Raw genomic sequence first — 23,127 nt, forward strand, 5'->3', positions numbered from 1 at the left:
ATAATCTTTCCAGACATAGCAGAGAACTATAAAAGAAATTGCATACTGCCAAACTGTTCAGCAATATTTCCAGCAGGAAACACAGGATGAACTTCTGGGGGGCAAAGAAGGGAAATGACCTTCAACTATGGAACTCTAGTTGTCTGCTGAACAAAATTCATAGGTGCTGGTATGCAAAAGGATTAAAAATGGCCTATATCATGTCTACCATTGTAAGGAAAGTTCTTTAACACCAAGCAACCCCAGTTCATATGCATGTTTGCTCTTTTTTATTGAGGCTTTATCTAAGGAGCAGAATTTATCCCTTCTAAGCTAATTTTTAATTTTGTTTGCTAAATATTCATAGTTAAAACCTGTATGCTTCTTCTCTGATCTGGTAGCTTTTTACAGGTAAAATCTCAAGAAATTTTTACTAGCTCTGGTTTACCTTCTGATGTAATAACAGCAAATTTGTCCCGTGTCCCAAAGAGAAAAGGTTTAAGATTGGAAAGAAGCCAAGTACAGAATAAACCAGTAAAGAAGAGAAAACAGGCTGGAGTGGAGAATAAACTTAAGGCCAGAAAATTATTTCATTTATGGTTTATCAAATATTCCTGACTGCAAATGGAGAATGAATTAAAGATATGTAGGATGTACCAAAAGCCTTGGTCCTACAGGAAGCAAGCTATAGCATGTTTCCTTGCGCAAGCCATAGGTGGCAAGGCTAATGGTTCTGGTCCATGGCAGGCTGGCAACAATAAACACTCAAATTCCCTGTTTCTATGACCTGTCATAAGCAAATGCACTTAGAGAAGCTGAAAAAGCAGTAGGTAATCCATTTTCTGCTCAATGTCACTTGCTCTATGGTTGAACCTTTTCCCAGAAAACCTGTTCATCTGTTGTCCTCATAAAGTTAATACGTTTATTGACAAAATATCCTTATCTCACTGAAACCCATCCTTATTGATAGATGAGAAATAGAGTAAGAGACTGAATAAGGTCAGTTTTTCTCAGTGGAAATAGAGAAGCAGTTTGTTCATTCCTGAGACTTTTTCTCTATTTCTTTATTTTATTACCCCTTCTAGCATCAACTCAGAATTCAGCATTTTGGGATATTCCAGTATAATCATTGGCTTTTTCTTTGATCATCAACATAAATAGTTAAACTGAGAATTGTATGTCTAATATCAGAGTTTTTTTAATTTTCTCAAGAACATGTCTTTGTGACTTACTTCTCCCTGACCTAGAAAATGCCATCTGAAGATTTTCAGATTTTTTTTTAATATCTATTAAATGTGAATTTCCCCAGTGTCCTTTGTCCGTTTTCAAGTGAGTCTTTCTTCACAAGTAATTAAAAAAAAGGCACAACAGAAAAAAAAACAACTTCACAGTTGTTCTGTTTTGAATTCAAGTATTTGTCTCTGACCTTTGCTAAAACTTGTAAAATCACAAGGAGAGAAGCATGAAAGAAATCATGTGCTGTTCAAGTACTTAAAGTCCAGTGAAATGCACTGAAGTAGAAAGCGGATTAATAGAAGAAGGAGGGTGAAGCCAAGCCATACTGTGTTGGTAGTAGAAGGATTAGTAAGCAGGCTGAATCAGGAGAGAAATTAGCAAAGCTTATTTTTAGGTTACACACAGTCATAGGACGTGCAGAGATAGAACAGGATCTCAGCAGAGGAGAGGTACCAGAAAGAGAGAACAGGCACTATGCACGAAGCATTGTACCTTCACTTTCTAGCGGAGTTGTCATTAGAGAACAGCAAGTGAACAGATCAAAGAACTGCTGAGAACAAGATACAGTAGCTAAATCCAGAAATAAAAGGCATGAACAGTCTGAGGAGTGGGGCAGGGGCTAGGCAGTAAAAAAAAAAAAAAAAAAAAAAAAAAAATGAGTGGGGGTGGGGAAGGGGCAAAAAAAATGGTGCCTAAGACAGGTTTTAGCTTTTTTTGTTTGTGAAGTAAATCTGTCTTGCAGATGTACATCATGGATGAACATTTGGGAAGGACTTAGAAATCAGTGAGCAAATACAGCTCTAGGTAGTTACTATCTTTTGTGCAGATAATGAGAGAACAGCCTCAGCGTCTGTAGTTAGAGCTGTTAGCCTTTCACTAAAGTATCAAAGTGCAGAGTGTAGAGTAGTTTTCTGGGGTGGAAGGAGAAGCCTGGAGGTTTGTATCACTTATTTTTATTCTTCCTCTCTCTTTCTCTCCCTTGCTGTAGAGCTGGGTGTCTCATTGCAGGAGCGAAGTCAGCGTGCGTGGACAGCTGGCTCTCAGAAGCAGCCAGCTCTGCAGGATCCACCACCATGCAGATCCCTGTGCTGCTACTCCTTTCTGTGTCACCACTTCTTGGCATGTTTGGCCAAGTTGGAGCTCAATTCCCTCGCCAGTGTGCTACCGTCGAGTCTCTGAGGAGTGGCATGTGTTGCCCAGACTATTTCCCTGTGTTTGGGCCAGGTACTGACCGATGTGGTGTGTCTACGGGAAGGGGCCGCTGTGTACAGGTGATCGTCGATTCACGACCCCACGGTCCACAGTACATCCATGATGGGCGGGATGATCGTGAGCAATGGCCCATACGCTTCTTCAACCAAACCTGCCGGTGCAACGGTAACTTCTCTGGTTACAACTGTGGCTCATGTCGCCCTGGTTGGAGTGGACCTACCTGTAGCCAACAAATCAATATAGGTAAGAGCATCAGAAACATGACATGAAAATTGCTTATAGGCAGTGCTCCTAAAAGTACTTTTCCTTTTTATTTCCTTTTTTTTCCCTTTAAAATGAAAAATGTCCTTTGTATTTATGTAGCAAACATACATTATCATAGTGGTTATTAAAGCAGATGCTAGATGAGTTTTTTAGTTTATGAGCCAAGCATCTACAGTTACTACTCAATAAAAAAAACAAAACAACCATCCAAAAACAACAAACAAGCCCACTCCTCCCTCCCTTTAGTTAGTGCAGGATTAGGACTAAGTCTTTAATAGAAGTGAATACCTAAATTGAAAAAATGTTCTTAATTGGAATTACTTAAAACAATTTATATAGGCATGTACCTGTGTTTGTGAGTATAGCTTGGAATAATACTTATCAAGATATGATGTTTAATGCCTTGTGACTAAGTGTGATAGGAGCTCTTTTGATTTAAAATCCAAATACATTTTTAAACTGTGTGCCTGACCTTGTGACAGTTTACTTACCTAGTTGCTGTCTATGTCTTTAAAAAGCTTTAACTCATGAGTATGAGATGTTCCAACTAATCAGCACAGGGACTGGTGGGCTTTTCTGGGAGTTCTTCAGTTGCAGCTCAGTCCAGAATATAGGTAAATAGACGTCTAAATTTTTTTTAAACAGTTATGAAGTCCACGTGGGAGTGGAAAGATCTTCAATATTGTAGATAAATTGAAAAACAACACACACACACACCCCCCAAACAAAAACCAACCAACCAAAAACAAAAACAAAAGCAAGCAGGCTTGAGGACAGATTCTTAAGTCAAAATCTTCTGAACAAGCAACATTTCAGTCTGTATTAGTTTACATTTAAAGGTGTTACTGAAATCCTGCAAAATCCATAATCCCCTAAATGAGTGACAGGTTCTGTTGACATGAGAAACAACAGGTCTTTCACACAAACGTGCAGTGCCTTTTACAGAAACATTTCATTTTCATCAGACATGAAACCTTCCATGAATGTGAGTACATGGTCCAGCAAGTGTTAACAAAGGGTCACTTACCAATTAAAAATCTTAAAAATAATATTGCTTAAAACCAACTTTTTGAGGGCTGTGAAGAAGACTTTAGGATTTTATTTGTCCTTTATGCTCCAAGACACAAATTAGGAAGAAGGAAATATGTCTCATATATTGGATCTGCAAAGCCAAGTTGGACCCTGTGATGCTCTGAAAAATTCTGAAAAACAAGCAATAAACACATGTTAACACATACAAACCTATCAAAGTAAATCTGGAAATAAACAAAAAGAGGATTTAGCTGATTTTCTAGGGTATACAGGAGCACTTTTTGCATTTCTTGTTTATTAAGTCCTTTACCACTCAGTAAAATGCTAAGCAAATCAGATTTATCATGCATGACAACATAAGTTTAAACAGCGGAAATTAGCTTCTTATTATGCTTTAAATTTCCACATCGAGGTCAGCTATTTTGTTCGTCCACAGAGCTAGCCCCAGCTGCTCAGACATTAGAAATAATTACTGGATTATTGTTAGCACATATAAAATTCAGTTTGGTGTCTTCATGCCTTCTAAATTTATGCCTAACTTTAATAACAATCCAAATTTTTTATTGTGGTTCAAGTACATGTTTTGAAAAATGAAAAGGTTAATACGTCTATGCAAATAAAAACTAGATGGATATTTTCAGTGCACTACTGAAAATCAACAATAAGAAAGCTTCAGTGACCAAGACTAGTATACCATTTCCATTCTGCAACAGAAAAACATGCTTCTGAATACAGACTTCATAGATGAAACTAGTGTTTCATAAAAGTTTTTCTATGAACTTTAATGAAGCCAAAATGCTCCATACAGAATCAAGTTTACACAGTTCAAGATATTTGACTATTATATAACTCATACTGACCTATACTCCTCATACCAAAATATGCTATCATTCATGTGTTCAATTATGGATTTTGCAGCACATTTTTGTAATAATTTTGGACTTCACAGCACTTTTTTTGTAATAAAAATAGGTGCATTTTGAAAAATAGTTATGAAGACTTCTCCCTTAGACTTTTTCTAAGCCTGTTGAAATCTCAGTCCAGGTCAAAGAATGCTGGACTGAAACTGAGGTGGTTTGGACTTTGTTCCTCTTGTTGGTACACTGGTATTTCAACCATTAAATTTTCTTCCTTGTTGTATTGTCTATATATGGACAATGATATTTTGCAATGGTTTTGAAATATATGGCTAAAAATTGCTAATATTTGGCAGTTGTTTATAATACTAGGCAATGACATTAAATAGAAGCTGTGTTGTACTGTGTGAAATCCACAATTCGCTAGTCAGTCTGCCATTTTTCCTACAAAGGTTCAAGCATAAACAACACATGAATTTTTTAAGTAAAGTGTCAAGCAGTAGATCTTCTGATTATTACAGGTTGCTGTATAGTATACTTTTTTCATAAAATATTACCACAAGAAATCTTAAGTATATTAGATGAAATTCTGACAGGTTTATGTGACAAAGAACTGTCACCCTTTTCTCTGATAGAATGGACAGATTATCTCTGTAACAATAGTTCTAATATTACTAAACCCACAAGATTTTGGCATTTATTTTTATTTAGTTTAACCTTTCTGATAATAAATAATGTTTTCTATTCATGCTCAGTACTCTCTGAATCGCCAGAGTTAAAAAAAAAAAAAAAACAATAAAAAACAAAACACAAAAAAACCTCAAACAAAAAACCCAAACCCAAACAAAAAAAAAAAAACTTCAAACACCAATACAAACAAGCGAAACAACCACAGATCTGTGTATGAAGAAAAAGGGACTTACTTGGAATTATTAAAAGCAAAATAAATTGGTCCTATGAAATCAAAATTGAGTGTCTATTACTTTCATAACTTGCTTATTCTGTATCCTCACAGTTAGGAGGAATCTTCTGGATCTGAGTACAGAAGAAAAGAGGCGTTTTGTGAATGCCTTACACCAAGCCAAGGTGACAACCCATCCTGACATTGTTATTGCCACAAGAAGACGTGAGGAAATATTTGGACCAGATGGCAACACACCACAATTCGAGAATATCACCATTTACAACTACTTTGTGTGGTCTCATTATTATTCTGTCAGGAAGACTTTTCTTGGTGCAGGGCAGCAGAGTTTTGGAGGAGTTGACTTCTCTCATGAGGGGCCAGCTTTTGTCACATGGCATAGGTACCACCTACTGCAGCTTGAAAGAGACATGCAGGTAAAATTTGCATTAATGTTAAGACATATGTTCATGCTATATTTTGTATAGTTCAAGAACTTCTCTTCATATTCCAAAATGCAAAAATGATAGCAGTTCTTTCTATGTATTGAAATAATTCGGCTTCAAGTGCAGTAACTTAGTAAGCATTCTAAACTTAATAGAGCACATCTAGGTTTTAGATTATCATTGTTACAGGGATGCTAAAAGTAATGTTTCAATCAGAGTAATGGAAACTATAAAAGTTACATGAAAACTTCCTGGAAAAATAGATACAAATTATAGATACATCCACAGAAGGCATTTTATTGGACCAATAAGATTTACTGCCTTTGTTATTTTTAACATCAGGGCTCTGAATTTGTATTGCTAAATTATTCAAAGCAACATAAATTCTATGGAAAGGTGTAAGAGAAATGGCTTGAGGATTCAGAGTCACATTTTACTCTACTATTTACTGTAACTGGTTAGAGAAATTAGTGTTTGGTTTTCCTGTTTTCCTTTCCTTGGGCAGACTTACAAATCAAAGGGATTTTTTTTTTTAATGGACTGTCAGCTTTCTTAAAGAAAAGAAAATTAAATTGTCAATGTCAGGATTAAAGATTCTTTGAAATCACTTTATATGTTTCCACTAGGTGTAATGGCTCTGCATCAGACTAAGGCAGAAACTCCCTTCAAAAACTCACATTTGGTACTAGTGACATTTCATTATGTGTAAGCCTTGGAAAGTTCTAACTCTTGGTGATTTAATATACATTCTTATTTATGCTAGTAAACTTGATCATTATTTAAGATAATTTGGTTGTCCAAATCATTCTGTTATGTAAATATTGGAAGCTAGGACATATTCTAGAACTACTCAACTCCAACCTATGCTAGAACCAAACTGACAATTTGAAGGGCTGGTATCTCTTTTCCTTACTTATTTATCTCCTCAGTCTTTCCACAGTTAGTTTAGTTATTTTGTGTGCTACAGACATTGTTGTTGTTGATAGGCCATTAAAAATATTCAGAAAAATGGGATATCAGTATTAATGATGTTTCTTACTTCACAGTATGTTTTCATGTAAGAGGTACTGTCTTATTAATGAGGAAGATCCATGACTCAGGTCAATAGTCCAATTATCTGTTCTATTGAACAAAGGCTTGAATGTGAAAAACTACTAAACATTTCAATGCAGATTCCTTAGATTTTCTCTCCTTCATGAAGTCAGACTCTGACTCTGACTAAGATACACTTAACTGAGTTTTAACATCCTTCTATCAGTCTGGGGCACACATGTATTAATATCATCTGTATGTGGTTTAGAACATGCTGCAGGACCCCACTTTTGGACTGCCTTTCTGGAATTTTGCAACAGGACAAAACACTTGTGATATCTGCTCGGATGACTTAATGGGAGCTAGAAGTAATTTTGACGTCTCTCTTATCAGCCAAAATTCAATCTTCTCTCAATGGCGAGTGCTGTGTGAAAATATAGAAGACTATGAAACTTTGGGAACTATCTGTAACAGTAAGTATGACTGTTGGCAGATATTTGGGTAGAAAATCCTTTTAAATAATAAATAAATACAATACTTTACATTGCAATGGCTTTCCCCAGTCATAAAGTCTTAAAGTGGTTTTTGAATACTTCTGATCCAAGTTTCATCAGTCTTCTGAGATAGCATATATTTATCATGTCTTGCACTGAGGCACAAACCAGTTCAAAATTTGAGCTGAAGCTTGTAGCAGAGGAAGACCTGCATGCTTTGACTTCCCCTCTTATGCTGTCTCTACTCATTTCCCATACCATAAATAATTAAATATGGCAGTGCCGTTTCTTCATTGAAGCTTATGCTTTCTTCTGACTGCTCCACCTATCACCTTCATGGCAGTCTGCTTCTAAAAGGAAGCTGCAAGAGCTAAAAATCCCAGCAAGAATTTGTGTATTCATTACTTCAAGCCACAACTCAGGGTCTTAATGAAAATACAAGGAAAAAGAAGGGGAAAAACACCCACATAATCAACTGTAGTCCTTTCCATGGCTACTCTAACAGGTCATCCTGAAAACTTTTCTCCTATGTTTCATGAAGAAATTACATTGGAAAATTATGGCAAATTTTCCCAAATTATTTACAGACCTCAGCTTTCAGAAAGAAATTTAGAGATGCCTTTTTAAAATCCTGGTAAAAAGGATCCAACACACAAAGCTCCATGGAGACTCAGACTCTTTGCCTGACATGAGTATCCAACCCATTCATTCAAGTGTTATTTGTGAGGGATTTTTTTTTTTTCTCCACAGTTCAGTCATTAGAAAGATGCTTTCTGTAACCTACTGCTTCATTTTACATTGCTTTCTCTTCTCTCTGCCCTCAGGTACTGAAGGTGGTCCCATCCGAAGAAATCCAGCTGGAAATGTTGCACGGCCTATGGTACAGCGTCTCCCAGAGCCTGAGGATGTTGCTCAGTGTTTGGAAGTCAGTGTATTTGACACTCCTCCTTTCTATTCCAATTCAACAGACAGTTTTCGTAACACAGTAGAAGGTAAACATTACAAATTAAGGGCCTGGAACACCTCCAAATAAGTCAAATGAGCAGGGGTGCCGTATTTCCTTTTGGAAGTGTGAGATTGCAGACAGTCTAGTGGACCTTGAGAATACATTGGTTTTAGCATGAAGTGTTAGTTTAGTATTAAGTGAAATAAGATAAGGGTAAATTATGTTATAGCTTATGTCAGTTCTTTACATGTATAAATGCCTCTAAAGTCTGTCACTAGCATACCAGGTAGGAACTAAAATCAGGTCACTGTAATCAAGTCATAGTTTGCTACTGCTGAAAACAGGCAGCCTTTGCCTGTGGACTGATGCAAGCTGCATCTTTAAATGAGGAAAATAGATGCTCGTAGCACTTTCTCTTGTATCCAAAATAAAACAAGAGAAAGCAAAAGAAATTGTAAGCATTGGTAGTAATTAATAAAATGGTATTGAGAGTAGTAATTGAGGTCTGGGTACAGGATTTACTGCAGGCATGTTAGTCCTTCTCTCTGAGCCAGGTAGCTCAGCTCTTTTCCAAGCCTTACACGCTTAAAATAGAATTTTCAGTCACTGGTATCTGAACATACGCACACCAATACAGAAACCAGACCAAAGATTTTATTCATACTATTCAGCCAGTATCCTGTAAACTGCTTCTGAACTTTAATAATCCATATTTTTCAACAGAAAACACTAGGATATATGAGAAAAGACTACCAATTAACAGTTCAGATCTCTGCCCGACTTCCACTAGATCCTCTGGCTCTTTTGAAGAGGCATAACTCTGACAATGGGGAGGATCCATTACATTTTCTTCCTCCTGGAGAACAAACTCAAGAATCTACACCCAAGAATCTTTTAAGCATATATGGAAGTTTAGGATGCTTACCTTGGCCTTTCAATATCTAGGTAGCTAAACATGGGTTTGTCAATTAACTGCATAAATCCTTCTCTGGAAATTTTGGCCAAAGCTTGAAAACAGAATTCTTCAAGATGTTTCAGATCTGGACATCTGACTTGAGGATTACGGGATGTGGACACTAACAAAGTTACACAGGATATCTTCACTGAAAAAAAACACAAAATAACAAAAAAAAAAAAAAAAAAAGAAAACACCCCACAAAACCAGAACAAAATAAACCAAAACAGAGAATGTGAAATTTTCTGAGACGTGTTAGCAGTACACTTGAAAATTATGTGTGGAAACGTAACAGCTGGCTCATTAGGATAGATGGCAACATGTACACACTTAAGTCAGCCATCAGAAAATACACGCAACTAATTCAGTTACCTTGAAAGATATGTAGGTTCCAAATATATCTCTGTTTTTAGGCTATGATACAGTTTACTTTGGCCATTTTTGCATTAGATCCTAGCAACCTTGCACTCCACATTCCCAGCATTCTTTTAGAAAGGGTATTTTAATCTGAAAGTTGTGTATGTTAGGGATTTCTCAAATGCTAGTAAGTATTATAGCTAGTAGATATAATTAGCTACTAATTTCTGCTAATCAAGGCATTACGAAAACATGGCAGTTTTTCAGAGACAAAAAGAAAATAGTATCCATCTGGGACTTCAGCTTCCCCACAAAATCTTCACTGTTTTTTTTTTTTTTTTTTTTTTTTTTGTGTGTGTGTGTGTGTGTTCTTCTTTGTTTGCATGTTCAGGGTACAGTGATCCTTCAGGGAAATATGACCCAGCAGTTCGAAGTCTTCACAATCTGGCTCATCTATTTTTGAATGGGACAGGAGGGCAAACCCATCTATCACCAAATGATCCCATTTTTGTCCTCCTGCACACATTTACAGATGCTGTTTTTGATGAGTGGCTGAGAAGGTATTCTGCAGGTAAGATGTGCCAATGGATAGAAGTAGGATGGGTGGATGTCAGTCTTCGTAAAGAGAGGAATTCAGAAGCTTCTTTTGGGACACTAAGATGCCCCTGAGCTTAGGAGAGCAGACTGGAATTTTAGCAGTTCGTATAATTAACAAAGATAATACCAAAACAAGCAAGCTCCCTTCCTTACCCCAGTGACATCTGTTTTCAAATCACTGGCTGGGATGGGAACTGACAAGAGGTACGAGGCACAATTCAATAGAACAAATTGTGCAAACAAATAGTCTCCATATAGCAAAGACAGTGGAACCATGAAAAGCGTAAATACTTCAGTTGCTGTATGGAGTAAATATCTGTTTTCCTTCTTGTCAAATAAGATCAGGTGCCATGCACACTCTCACAATTCATCTTAACCACTTTTGTGGTTTACTAGTAGCATTCAATAACCATTTCCATATCTTTTCAAAGGATGGTCACTCTTGCTGCCCTTGTGTCTTAAGCTCTGAAAAGAACAAAAAAGAATAAGGGAAGAACTGCAGGAAAGGGAGGAAGGAAGGGCAGAAGAAAGGAAATAAAAGGGAAGAAGAAAAAAATGAAATAAGGAAAGAGACTGTCATCAGTGAACTGGGGGGACAATTCTGTGTAACCCTAATGTTAGTGCATTAGTCTGTAAAAAATAACAACTGTATTCCTTTAATGATAATCCTGTCCCCTTTTTATTCCTTTAGAGAAGAAAGCTGCTGTTGTAAAACTGAGTCTTCTTTGTGCAGTTTACACACCTTCCTCATGTATTTTTCCCATGCCAGCTATGAAACAGTAATTGTATCCCCTTGTGCTACTTGCATGCCCTACCACAAGCTTTTGCATCATCTTACCGAGGTGGTTTTGCCTTTTTTTTCCCTTCAGCTGACTTGCTTCTGGTTTACTACAACTTTGCGAAATATTCCACTGGAGGTCATATCATCTGCCCTCCTGAATTTCATGAAAGAGCTCTTCATCACCGTTACAATCAGAAAAGTCTAGACTGTAGCAAAAAAGGTTTTCCAAGTCCTCTGCATATATAAATATTTCTCTGTTTCCATGCAAGAAGAAATGCAAAGTCCAATATAGGCAGAAAGTTTTACAACTTACTGGTAGTCTCTAGTTAAAAAAAAAAAAGAAATCTTTAATAGTCTAGCTTTTGGATAGAGCAGAGCACTCCTCCATTCTGGATCTGTCACACTGGACTGGAGAACCAATCCCAGATTAACTTAGTTTAGGAACAAACCAAACCAAACCAAAAACAAACAAACAAAAATAAAATTAAAATCAAAACAAACTAGCCTCTAAGGTACTCAAAACCGTGAGACACTGTTGGAAAAAAAAAAACAATTAAATAGTGCAATGATTTTAATTTTATTTACATCAGTGTGGTATGACTTTCACATTTAGATATCTCAACATATCCACTGGAGAATGCCCCTATTGGACACAACCGGCAATACAACATGGTGCCTTTCTGGCCTCCAGTTTCCAATAATGAAATGTTTGTTACTGCACCAGAAAACCTGGGATACAGCTATGAAGTTGAGTGGCCAGGTAAACTGTCCAACCTTGATGCTTCCTCTTTTATTTTCATCATCTTTTTCTCCCTTCATGTTTATGCATCATACATCAACGTTTCATCACATTTCACAAACATTATTTGATACCTTTGTAAAGATCTATTTCTCTTCTCTTGCCTGGCTTTACAGATCAGTAGCTAAATAGCTACTGATTATAGACTGTTCCAGCATGAAGCTCCCACTATTCACTTCAATTTTTAGAGTTCTTATTTGGATCCAAACCTTGCAGAAGGTCTTTATTCATTTATCATATGCCTTCATTAAATCATTACAGAAAATGCAAATCCCTCACAAACCAGATAGCAGCAAAAAGGTCCTGGGCTGTTTTTATAGTGTAACATAACAGACTGAAATGTTCTTCACTTCAATACTCATTGCATAATAACAGATATTGAGCTCTGGTTTATCCCTCTGATGCTTTTCCATACACTTGACCTTTACTGTTGATAACTTTCCCTTTGCTTTATTTCCTATAGGTCGGGCTCTCCGTGTTACCGAGATGATAACTATTGCAATAGTGACAGCACTAGTTCTTGTCGCGATTATCTTTGCTGCTGCTGCATGCATTGTACGTGTCAAGAAAAATAAGGATGAGTTGCATCAGCCTCTTCTTACTGACCAGTATCAGCATTATTCAGATGATTATGATGGCATACCAACACCAAGCCAATCTGTTGTTTGAATAGATGGCATTTTTTTGCATGTGACTGAAACTGTCTATTTTGCTGTATTTTATAAATAGTGGTCATCTACTTGCTTTAAAATAAAGAGCATAAACTGTCAGCTATCTTGATATGTTTCCCTTAGGTTTCACCTTCTCTTTCATGTATCCTAGGCATCAATAAGTCACTTTCACAAAGCTAATTCTGTCTTGAATTTAATACAATTCCCTTAACTTTTCAGGGCTCACCTGCAAGCATTTTTCATGTGTATTGCTGTGTACTCTGGTAAAATTTAGTTCACTTGCCAACAGCCAACATCACTAGCTTTTATACCCAGAGTTCTTTTACAAGTTACTTTTGTGAAAATGTTCAGTCAAGAATGGGACAGAAGCAGAACCAAAATACAAGTAACACCTTGGCTAGGCAGGTAGAAATGTGTTATGAAATAGCCAGGCAGGTCACAAGGGAGTGCTGAGAGCAACAGTGTGCTTGAAAAATAACATTATTCATAGAATATAATCTTGATCTCATTGATGCTCTTAGGTGAATCTGTGAAAAGAGGTTCGCCTTTAAGAATCCACTGAAGCACTTAAACATGTATGTTCCAGCATAGCTGAATCATAGAATCACAGAAACATTCAGTTTAGAAAAGACTTTCAGGATCACCAAATCCAACCAATAACCCTACTCTGCAAAGTTCGCCCCTAAACCATACCCCCAAACACCACGTCTAAAGGATCTTTAAACACATCCAGGGTTAGTTACTCAACCACCTCCCTGGGCAGCCCATTCCAATGTCTGGTCACTCTTTCCCATGAAAATATTTTTCCTAATGTCCAGTCTAAATCTACCCAGTCACAGCTTGAGGCTGTTCCCTCTTGTTCTGTAAGTAATTACCTGTGAAAAGAGACCAGCACCAACCCCTCCACAACATCCCATCAGGTAGTTGTAGAGAATGACGAGGTCTCCCCTCAGCCTCCTCTTTTTCAAACTAAACAGCCCCAGCTCCTTCAGTCGCTCTTCATAAGATTTTTATTCTCCAGGCCCTTCACCAGCTTCATTGCCCACCTCTGCACTCCGGTACCTCAACATCTCTCTTGTATTCAACTGCCTAAAACTGAACATAATGCTCAAGGTGTGGCCTCAACAGCACCGCGTACAAGGGGACACAGCAGTTCTAATACAAGCCAGGATGCCAATGGCTTTCTTGGCCACCTGGGAACACTGATGACTCATATTCAGCTGATTGTCAATTAGGACACCTAGGTCCCTTTCTGCTAGGCATCTTTCCAGCCACAGTTCTCCAAGCCTGTAGTAATGGTTGTTATGACCCAAGCAGAGGACATGGAATTTTGCCTTGTTGAAGCTCATCCCATTAAAGTTGGTCTATTGATCCCCTCTAAGTCCCTCTGTAGAGCCTCCTTACCCTCATGCAGATCAACACTCCCACTACAGTGAGGTTGTACTAGATGACTTTTAAAGGTTCTTTCCAACACAAAACATTATATGATTCCATAAGGATTCTAGGTATTCTTGACTAAGTGAGTGGAAGATTGGTTATGATCTTACCCAATCTTACCAAGCATGGAGCATAACAGCAAAAAAAATAACATGTAACCGATACATAGGAAGAAAAGTTTCACCTGTGGCACCCACAGCATAAAAAGTAAATTAGACAAAGGTCTTCGAAGTTGTACTCTTGGTTTTATTTCTCTTCTTGTATAGCAAATTGGTATTTCAGGTACACATAGGTTTTCAACTTAAATGCCTATTTCTGCCACTCTTGCTTGTACTGAGCAGCAATTTAACAAGTTTCCCACTTTAGCAATGCCAGTGGATTAAAGCAGGTTGATCCAAAGTGCTTTGGATTGGGGTCAAGAGACCTGTATTTTATTCTTAGCTCTCTTGCTGGCCTGCTGAATGTTCTTAGCTGGTATATTTTTCCCTCTGTGTCTCTTTTGACTAATTTATAAAATGAAGATGGTAGAAGTTCCTTTCTAAAGTCTTTTTTGTTGTTGTTGTTGGTTTTTTTTTTTTACTTCAGTAGATGGGAAAAAACATACAGAACTTTGACAGTAGAAGGAAAACAACATGGCAAAATTGCATCTTGTGAAGACGACATTAGCTGTCAAAGACATGTTAGCAAAAGAACATACTCATGTTTTGAGCAGATCATAATTGTTGTGGGTCAGAGAATGAGGAGACCTGCCTGCCATTTAGAGCTGTAACACATAAACAAAGGAAGCCAGGTAGATTTTTATGAGAAACACTAGTATGATCAAGAGATATTTTTCTAAGTCAGTCGTAGGTGATCTCTGATTTCAGTAAGGAACTATCCTGATCTTGTACGGAAAGAGCTTAAGGCTTATGGGATGAGAGACAGAAATGGATTTATGAGAGAGAAACTAAACAATGTATTTGCATGATTCAGCAGATAATCTCCATCCAAGAACCCAAAAATTACATAGGAAACTGAAAGTATCTCTGTAAAGTATTTTAATAATTCCATCAGATCAGCCAAAGTACTGTGCAATTGAGAGCAGCAATGTTTCACAGTGAAGGGAAAGTAAAAATGTTATGTTAAACTACAAGCTTGATAATTTAGACTCAACAGTGTAAGATATGGAAAAACAAAACCAAAAAACCCCATGAAAATACAATTGGAACTAAATACATCACAGATGTATTGGAATTAGCAAGGTACCAAAGTATGCTAGGTATCTTAATAGCTTTCTTTGATAATATAACTCAAAGATTTTATTTATGGATTTTATTGATAATGAAGCATTTGGTAAAGAGCCATCTGCTTAAACCTGAAAAAGTTAGAAATTGGAATAGGATCCCTAGACTGGGTAGAGAGTTAAGTAGAGAAAAGATGATGATGTAGTACTGAAAAAAAAGCACCAGGTCTATACAGGTAGTCCTTGTAGCCTTTTACTAACAGAATTTACTATTCAGAATTACTGAATCAACCTTATTTAGTTATTTCAGGAGAGATGCTGACACACAAAACCAAATTGCTTGTACAGTCCTCACTCCTAGGACAGTACTGAAAGAGAACATAGAGAAGAGTAAGGATAACCTGCAGAAAACCTTGTGAACTTTAAGATTTGAAGAAAAATGAGAGGAAATTAAACAGCACAGTGACGTCTCCCCTCTTTCCCTGCATTTCAGTAACACGAATTCTAGTTCTATGCAAAATTTTTCATGCAGGGAATAAAAATAAATAAATAATTAAAAATTGCAAAAAATTTGCAAACGAGCTTAGAACAGAAAATATTACACAACCAATGTGATACTAGTGTGACAACACCACATGTGATGTAGTATAGGTTGTTCAATGTACCGTGTATCCTGGAAGGATAAAAGATTGTGCAAGTTTGCTGCCTATAGACAAGGTAGGCTCTGGTGAAAAACCTCCTTACAAACTGATATTTCTACATGAAAGAAAAGATTTTTCAAAGGTAGATAGATTCTGGTATTTAGTGGTGAGTGATGAGACTGTGCCATTAATCTCCTCTTAATGCTGTAGTAAAATTGTAACTTGTACGAATACCCACTTTTGACATAAAGCTGAACTGGTTTTGGAACTTACAAAAAAAACTCAAAACATTTCTAACCTTAAAAGTTCTACCTCTCCTATGTGTGGAAGGGCTAATTGATGCTGCTTAATAATAGCTTTATGTTGACATAGAATTGGAATGCCTTCCAAAACAAGATTTATTTTTTAAATGTTTTCTGTTTGTCATCTTAATATTTTTTATTGTCAAAAAAATGCCTTGTAGCTAAGCCTTTGACTATCAAAAGAATAATATCACATGGAAGTCTCATTAAAACTGAGATTATTATTTTCCAAATATTAATTTGGAACAAAATGTATGAATCTCCTTTCTCAAAAATTAATTTCAAGTGTATATCACTTAACTTCCAATTTAGAATGAAAGTGTTGGCTGTAGCAGATGTTGTTTTATGGTGAAGGGAAATGCTATTCGTAATATTTCCTTCTTGCTGCCCACTGGAGAGAATAAAAATAGTGCAGCTCCAGCTAAAATAATCCTTGGGTTGATCTCAGAATAGATTTTAAAATATACAGCGTAGTGTATATTGGGGTTTTTTGTCATCTTGCCAATTCCAGTCTTAATGTCCACTGATATCTAAGGTAAGCCACTGACAATTCTAATTACATGCACCTCTTTTTCCACCTTCACCCAGTAAATGCTAGGAACAGAGGAAGGTATCTAAATGGTAATTTTACAGCAAGCTAAGTTTGCATGAATGTAGAAACTGACATTAACATCTTTAGCAGTGTGACAAGCATGGATTTGGATTTTATAACTACTAAGAGCTTTTCAAGGAATAGGACTGGTATCTTGCTGAATCTAGTGACCTTGTTTAGAACAACAGAAACCCTTGGTCCCTTGCTTGAGGTAAAGGAAGCAGCAGAAAATATAGAAGCAATTCTGTAGAACTCAACATCCTTAATTTAAGGCTGAACTAGTCAAAGATTTTAAACTCTCCACATAGCTTGATTGCTTACTACTGGTGTTAAGTTTTATTTTCCTTCAATTCAGAAAGGCTGAATAGAAAAATACTGATATAGATAAATGGCCTTGAGCTGAAGAAATTCTTTCCAAAGAAAAAAATCTCAAGGGAGAAGAGAGAAGGGGGAGAAAATACTTGTTTATAAGCTGAAAGTTTTGCTGCTGCTGAATTGGTCTCAGGCTATTAATCTTGAAGTTTTCAGGAAAACAAAACCAAAAACAAGCAATCAAACAAACAAAAAAACCCCCAAAACCCTGAATAACAACAAAAAAACACCCAAAACCCCAAAGTATTTCTATCAAAACTACCACACAGGATGTTAGGAAAAAACAAATAAACAAAACCCAAACAGTATAATTGCACCTAAAGCCTCCAAGCATAATGTTGTGTCCTACAAATCAATATACAGGAATGTTTCTCAGTATGAGCAGAATAGAGAAAGACAAAGAATAAAATAAAATTAAATAGTATTGACTGAATTAATTACTCTGTCATACATGAATCAAAAGTGAAGATTCTAGTTTCAACTAGACCCTCCCCCTACTTCTAATTTTTAAATTTATCTGACAAAAAAGTCACTCTTGCTAACCCTTACTATTGAATTGCATTTAAGAGGGGCATAAGGAAAAGTCTCATGTTTAAAATAGGGAGAAATTTCCATGTTAAAATTTCTTGGTAATCCTATTCATACTTATACCATGGGCTCAAGATTGCTCACTGTAAAATTTCTTTGAGCTGCTACAACGAAGAGCTTCTTACTGCAGACAGGTTTTTCTGCTTGCCACAAGGTGGCACTTTAACAAACAATTTTGATTATTTTCTAACGGAATAGAAAATTTCAATACTTAACTAAAAAGCCACTTCAAGTTCTAAACAAAATTTTCTAAACAACTATTTCAATTTGTGTTCCTCAACTTCCTATTCCAAGAGAACCCTGTTTAAATTACAATAAACACAAATTAACAGATACAATACATATCCATCTCATATCCATAATTATTGATTCACAACTGCAAGTAAATGTTGTCAGGAAAAGCAATTTTTTTCCTTTTTTTTTTTTTTAACAGAGGCAGAAAAGTGATTGCTATATTCTCTTTTTTTTTTTTTTTCATCCCACCATTCTAGTGAGAAGAAACTGAAGGCCTACCAAACACCAGTGCCATTTCATATTAGCAATTTATGATCTGATTTTGTCCTTTTAGCACTGACAGTGTTTTACTTCTGGCAGTCTTGAAAGATAAATCAGTAGCTGCAGCAGCAGGGCCTGCAAAAAGAACACAAATAAGAATTCAGAAAAGTGATACTGATAACAATCAAGCTTGCACAAAAATGGATAGATACAATTCTTTTTTCAGCTGGATATCATCAATCAGTGTCAGCCCTTGGCCTGGATTTTCACCTCTTTGGTTTGAACATAAGTGCTGGTTGTAGCCTAGAGCAACTCTATTATTCTGGAAAGCATCTGTTCACTGAGGCTCCTTGTAGACAACCATCAAGCTCTTTCCACTGTGCCTTTCCCCTCTGAAAAGGTAAGCAAAAGAGATTGCAGTTCCACCACATGAGAGACCTGTTTACCCTTTCTTGAAAAACTGTATGACAATTATAATGATCATCTGGAAACAGGCTAAAATTAGGCATGATCTACAGAAAAGAGGCTGAACAGTATTTCACTAATGACATTTAATTTTTTTGTGTGTGACTTCTCCACATGTTCTGTCATCAGTCTGAGGTTTGTTATAATTACCTTTACCAGACTTTTAAAATGCTTTTTCTAGGAGTTGGGTTTTGAGGTCAGACAGAAAATGTTTCAAATTTAGCTTCATCACAGACACCAAATTCTGTTTCTGCAAAAAATTACCTCAAAACTATTTCTAACCTAAAGGCAAATACCCAGAAATGTTAATTACAGCTCTTACTCTTTATGTGTTAGTAAAGTGGCAGGAATAATGGAGTCTGAGATGATGTAAAATGAAGGACAATGAAGGATAATGACATGGAAAGAAAAGTTCAAACTGTGTTCTCAGTAATAAGACAATAGTGGGTATCTGATATGAATGCTGTGAAGCTTGACACTCAGGGTTGCACACTAAATCTTCCTCAGGAATCACATATTGCAACCTTGTTGTGGTTTGGCCCTGGCCTAAGGGCCAGGTGCCCAGCAAAGCTGCTCTATCACTACCCTCCTTAAATGGACAAGGGAGAGAGGAAAAATATAACAAAAGCCAGTAGTAAGATAGAAGCAATAATAACAACAATAAGCAAGGGCAATAGACCACACAGAAGTGAAAGCAGAGGGAGAGAAATGTTAGTCTCTACTTCCCATCAGCAGGACAACAGTCGGTCTCAGGAAGCAGGGCTCTGTAAGCTTGGTGCTTCCTTAGGAGGACAGATGCCATGGATGAATCCTCCCAGTTCTTTCTTTCACTTCATTCTTATATCATGCAATGGAATACGCCTTTGGCCAGTCTGGGTCAGCTGGCTCAGCTGCGTTCCCTCCCAGGATCTTGCCCACCCTTCAGCATCCTCCTGGGGCAGGGAAATGTTGAAAAGACACGTCATGGACCCCTATTAAACATTAGCCAACACACTGGTGTGTTATCAACTACTGCTGCAAAACACAGCACTAGAAAGATGCTGTGAGAATTAACTCCAGCTCAGCCAAACCAAATACAAGCCTGCAAAGCAGGAGCCTTTTCTCTGCCATTTGTTTGCACCATGTGAGGCTGTAGAGGCAACCCAGGCCTGACTGACTGATATAACTGTTCACCCTCTTTTACTGTGGAAAGACCTCTCTTGGTCTGCCTTCTCACTCAGCCCATATTCAGATGCAGCCCAACAGTGCCAAGGTCATAGGAAAAAAGAGAGCATGCTTTTCAAACATGTCATTAGCCTGCAGGTTGGAAATCTCTGAAGTGTTACTGGTGATGCCAGTATTGGAGAGCTGGCATCTGTCTGACACAGTATAGATGATGTCTGGAACAGGTTTGCTAATTTGGGTTAAGGTTATCTCTCTAAAGAGAAAACATTACATTAAATCAGTACTAAAATAAATACATTCTAAAAGCCATAGTGACTGCCAGTAGTCACTGGGGTTTTATGAAATTAAGGCTTAAACCAGCAAGGATGATGAATCTGCTGGTTTGGCAACTTGAATTTAGATCAACAGAATTTGGTTGAGCAGTTGAAAACATTCAACAGGCTAAATCTATATTGTGGTAGTTTTAGGTTATGCCTTTAAAATTTTTCACAGATCTTGAACAGAAAGTAGTAAAAATGTAATTAAATCACTGTTGGGTGTAAAAAGGAAAATAATGGTAGTTCTAAACAATCCCATTGGAGAAATAAGGGACTTAAACTAGTTGTACCAAAACAATATCTCTCTCTTCTCGCCTCATTGCTCTGGGAGATACTAACTTTGTGCTTCTGCTGGCTTCAGCTTTACCTTGGCTACATTGTTGTGTCAGTGTGAGATGAAATTCCCTCCCCACCAACAATAACCAGGCTAAGTTCTGATTTCTCTGCTCTGCCTCTTGTCCTTTTGTGTACAGAGGGTAAAGGAGAGGCAGGGAGGGAGAAGCCATTTGCAGCCCCCCTGGTCCTTGGCCAGGGGGGTCCTTGTGCTGTTTATTAATTGTAAATACCTGTAAATATTGTAAATACTGTATATTTTGTACATATTCATTGTATTCCATTGTACATTGTTTGTAAATACAGCTTTCATTTGTTTCCAACTGTGCTGGTCTGGCAAATTTAAATGTTGGGGGGGAATTTTCAACCCACTACATTACAAAATTAATTGACGCCCAGCATGGGGCATTACTTGATTGATTAATTCCTGCTTAGATTAAGGAAGCCAAAATGAAGCTGTGGACGTCAGTAAAAGCAGTGTTTGGGGGTGTTGTTGATTATTGCCTTGATCTTGTCGGTCATGTGAAATATGGTAAAAGATCTGTGAAAAGTTTTAAAGGCATAGCCTAAAACTACCACACTACATTTTGGGTGTGTCTAAAAGAATAGCTGAGAGTGGTTCCGGGCTGATCATTAGGGACAGGAATCAATCAAGGCATGAAATTTAAAAAAATAGACAAAATTAGGTTGGGACAGACCTAGACACTGGTTGGACAGTGGCACAGAGCCACTGCTGTGAGACTGAAACGAGGTTTGATGGGTGTTTCATGCTTTATGCAGTTGGAATAGATCTCCACTTCACATGAAACCAAACAGCATCACTGACACAGAAGGATATTTTGATTGACCTTAACAGACACTGGAGTTTGCCATGAGTGTGTTTATACTTTAAAAGAGTATAAACTGAAAATCTTAGCTGAAAATTACATGCTACCAAGTTGGGAATGTTCTAGAGTTTTTCTGTGCCTTACCTAACTAGGCCATAAATAAATCTGGCTGGGAATCATTTTAACTCTGGATCCCAGCTCATAAATGTAAGTGATGTTACTGTTAAAAACTGACAACAGAAGAATATTGATTCTGCATGTTTGTTCCACATTAAATATTTTCTCAGTAGAAGTGGGAGGCATGGGAAGCAATTCAAGCCACTTAAAATAATGAACAATTTCCTCTTCTTCCAGCACTTAAAATGATTGTCTTGGAGGAGGGCAAAAATTGAATGGGTTCTCTTCATTTTATTCCTTTCAAAGATATTGAAGTTGTCTGTACTAAATAGCTCTTCTTTACCTAGCAGCTTTGATAACACTGTTCACTTCCCACAATAAATAGAATCAGCTTTCAGCACCACTTTCATTGATATTTGTCTTCTGACACTGTTTTCTATCAATGCAAGGCTAAACATAGTATACCATGTTTGTGACAGAGCTGGAACCTGTCTGCATAGCTAATACTGTAGCGAATAAATTTTATCTAATATCTTTTATGTAATAAGGAATGAATAGCTAACATCAAGTGGTGTTCAAAGGCAAAAAGGGAAGCAGTTGCACAAGGACTATCTTTTTTTAAAATGTCAAAACTGAATCTTTCAACAGTAAGATAAAAAGTAGAAGAGGAATCACAACCTCCTTCACATGCCTTTCGTAACTTTCCATGCTCTTCCACTGTCTGCTTGGGAGGATGAGGAGCCTTGTGCTTTGAATAACAAGTGTGGTATCTCTGCTAGTAGAGCCCAGAAGATTTGTGCTGGCTCTGAATTTGGGTTACTATCATCTTCCTGGGAGTCTCAATTTACTTGCAAAACTCAGAACTGGTAGAAAAGATAGCAATATGGTGTTACCAAGAATACTGCTGTCCTAGTTCAGAGAAAGGAACCCTTCTACTATCTCTTGAAATTTCTGAGGAATAACATTTTGTCACAGCAGGAAACCACACTAGTTAATATGCATTGTTAAATCCTGTAAATGTGAGAAGCTATTTTAGCTTACTCACCAACACAAACCTTTTTCATTCCTGAAGTGAACTTATATAGCGGAATGCAGAAGATACAGCCAAAAGAGAATCCAGTATAGTCTCTCAAAAATGAAACAGGCCCCTTCACTTGCAATTCTGATGTAAGGGGGAGAAATACTTTGTAATTGAATTAAAAATACTTTTTGTTTGTTTGTTTTAAGAGAAACCTCTTGGAAACAGGCTGAAAAGTAACCACACCTTTAGAAGTTGTACAAATTCTGGTGCTGTCAAAAGCATTCTGTCCCTTTAAAATCTTCATTCCACCCTCTACACCTGAGCTTTCCCACAGTGAATGGTCACAGGAATTTTCTTGCTGAAAATCTGACCTGCAAAACAGTTTCTTGCTGATGGCCAAGAATACACAAGTACTTTTTAGTGGAATTAAACACAGAACAGAATAAACTCTCAAACATTTCAGCTGTTATGTAGCAGCCATAGCCCTGAAAGACCAATCAAATTTCGATGATCGAAGATCAACGAGTGTATTGAACCACATTGCATAGAAGAACTCCAAAGGAAGGGTGCTGATGGAAATAGTGTTGCAAACTAGTTGGTAGCTTCCTGGGGGTAGGATAAGAAGTACCAAGAAGTGAGGGGACAATGCCTAAATTATGGAGTGTAAAAGATTTT

At 37.1% G+C, this 23,127-nt stretch overlaps 1 protein-coding gene across 1 annotated transcript; it reads left to right on the plus strand.

The window, feature by feature from the left end:
- Window positions 1-2,288: 2,288 nt before the first annotated feature.
- On the plus strand, window positions 2,289-12,557 carry TYRP1 (tyrosinase related protein 1). Its single transcript, XM_054398353.1, has 7 exons — window positions 2,289-2,670; window positions 5,596-5,918; window positions 7,228-7,432; window positions 8,278-8,445; window positions 10,103-10,282; window positions 11,703-11,849; window positions 12,352-12,557. Exons 1-7 carry the CDS (start codon window positions 2,289-2,291, stop codon window positions 12,555-12,557), a joined length of 1,611 nt encoding a protein of 536 aa, XP_054254328.1.
- Window positions 12,558-23,127: the final 10,570 nt, after the last annotated feature.

This window comes from Indicator indicator, assembly GCF_027791375.1.
Source record: "Indicator indicator isolate 239-I01 chromosome Z unlocalized genomic scaffold, UM_Iind_1.1 iindZ_random_scaffold_97, whole genome shotgun sequence".
In the NCBI taxonomy this organism is placed as follows: domain Eukaryota; kingdom Metazoa; phylum Chordata; class Aves; order Piciformes; family Indicatoridae; genus Indicator; species Indicator indicator.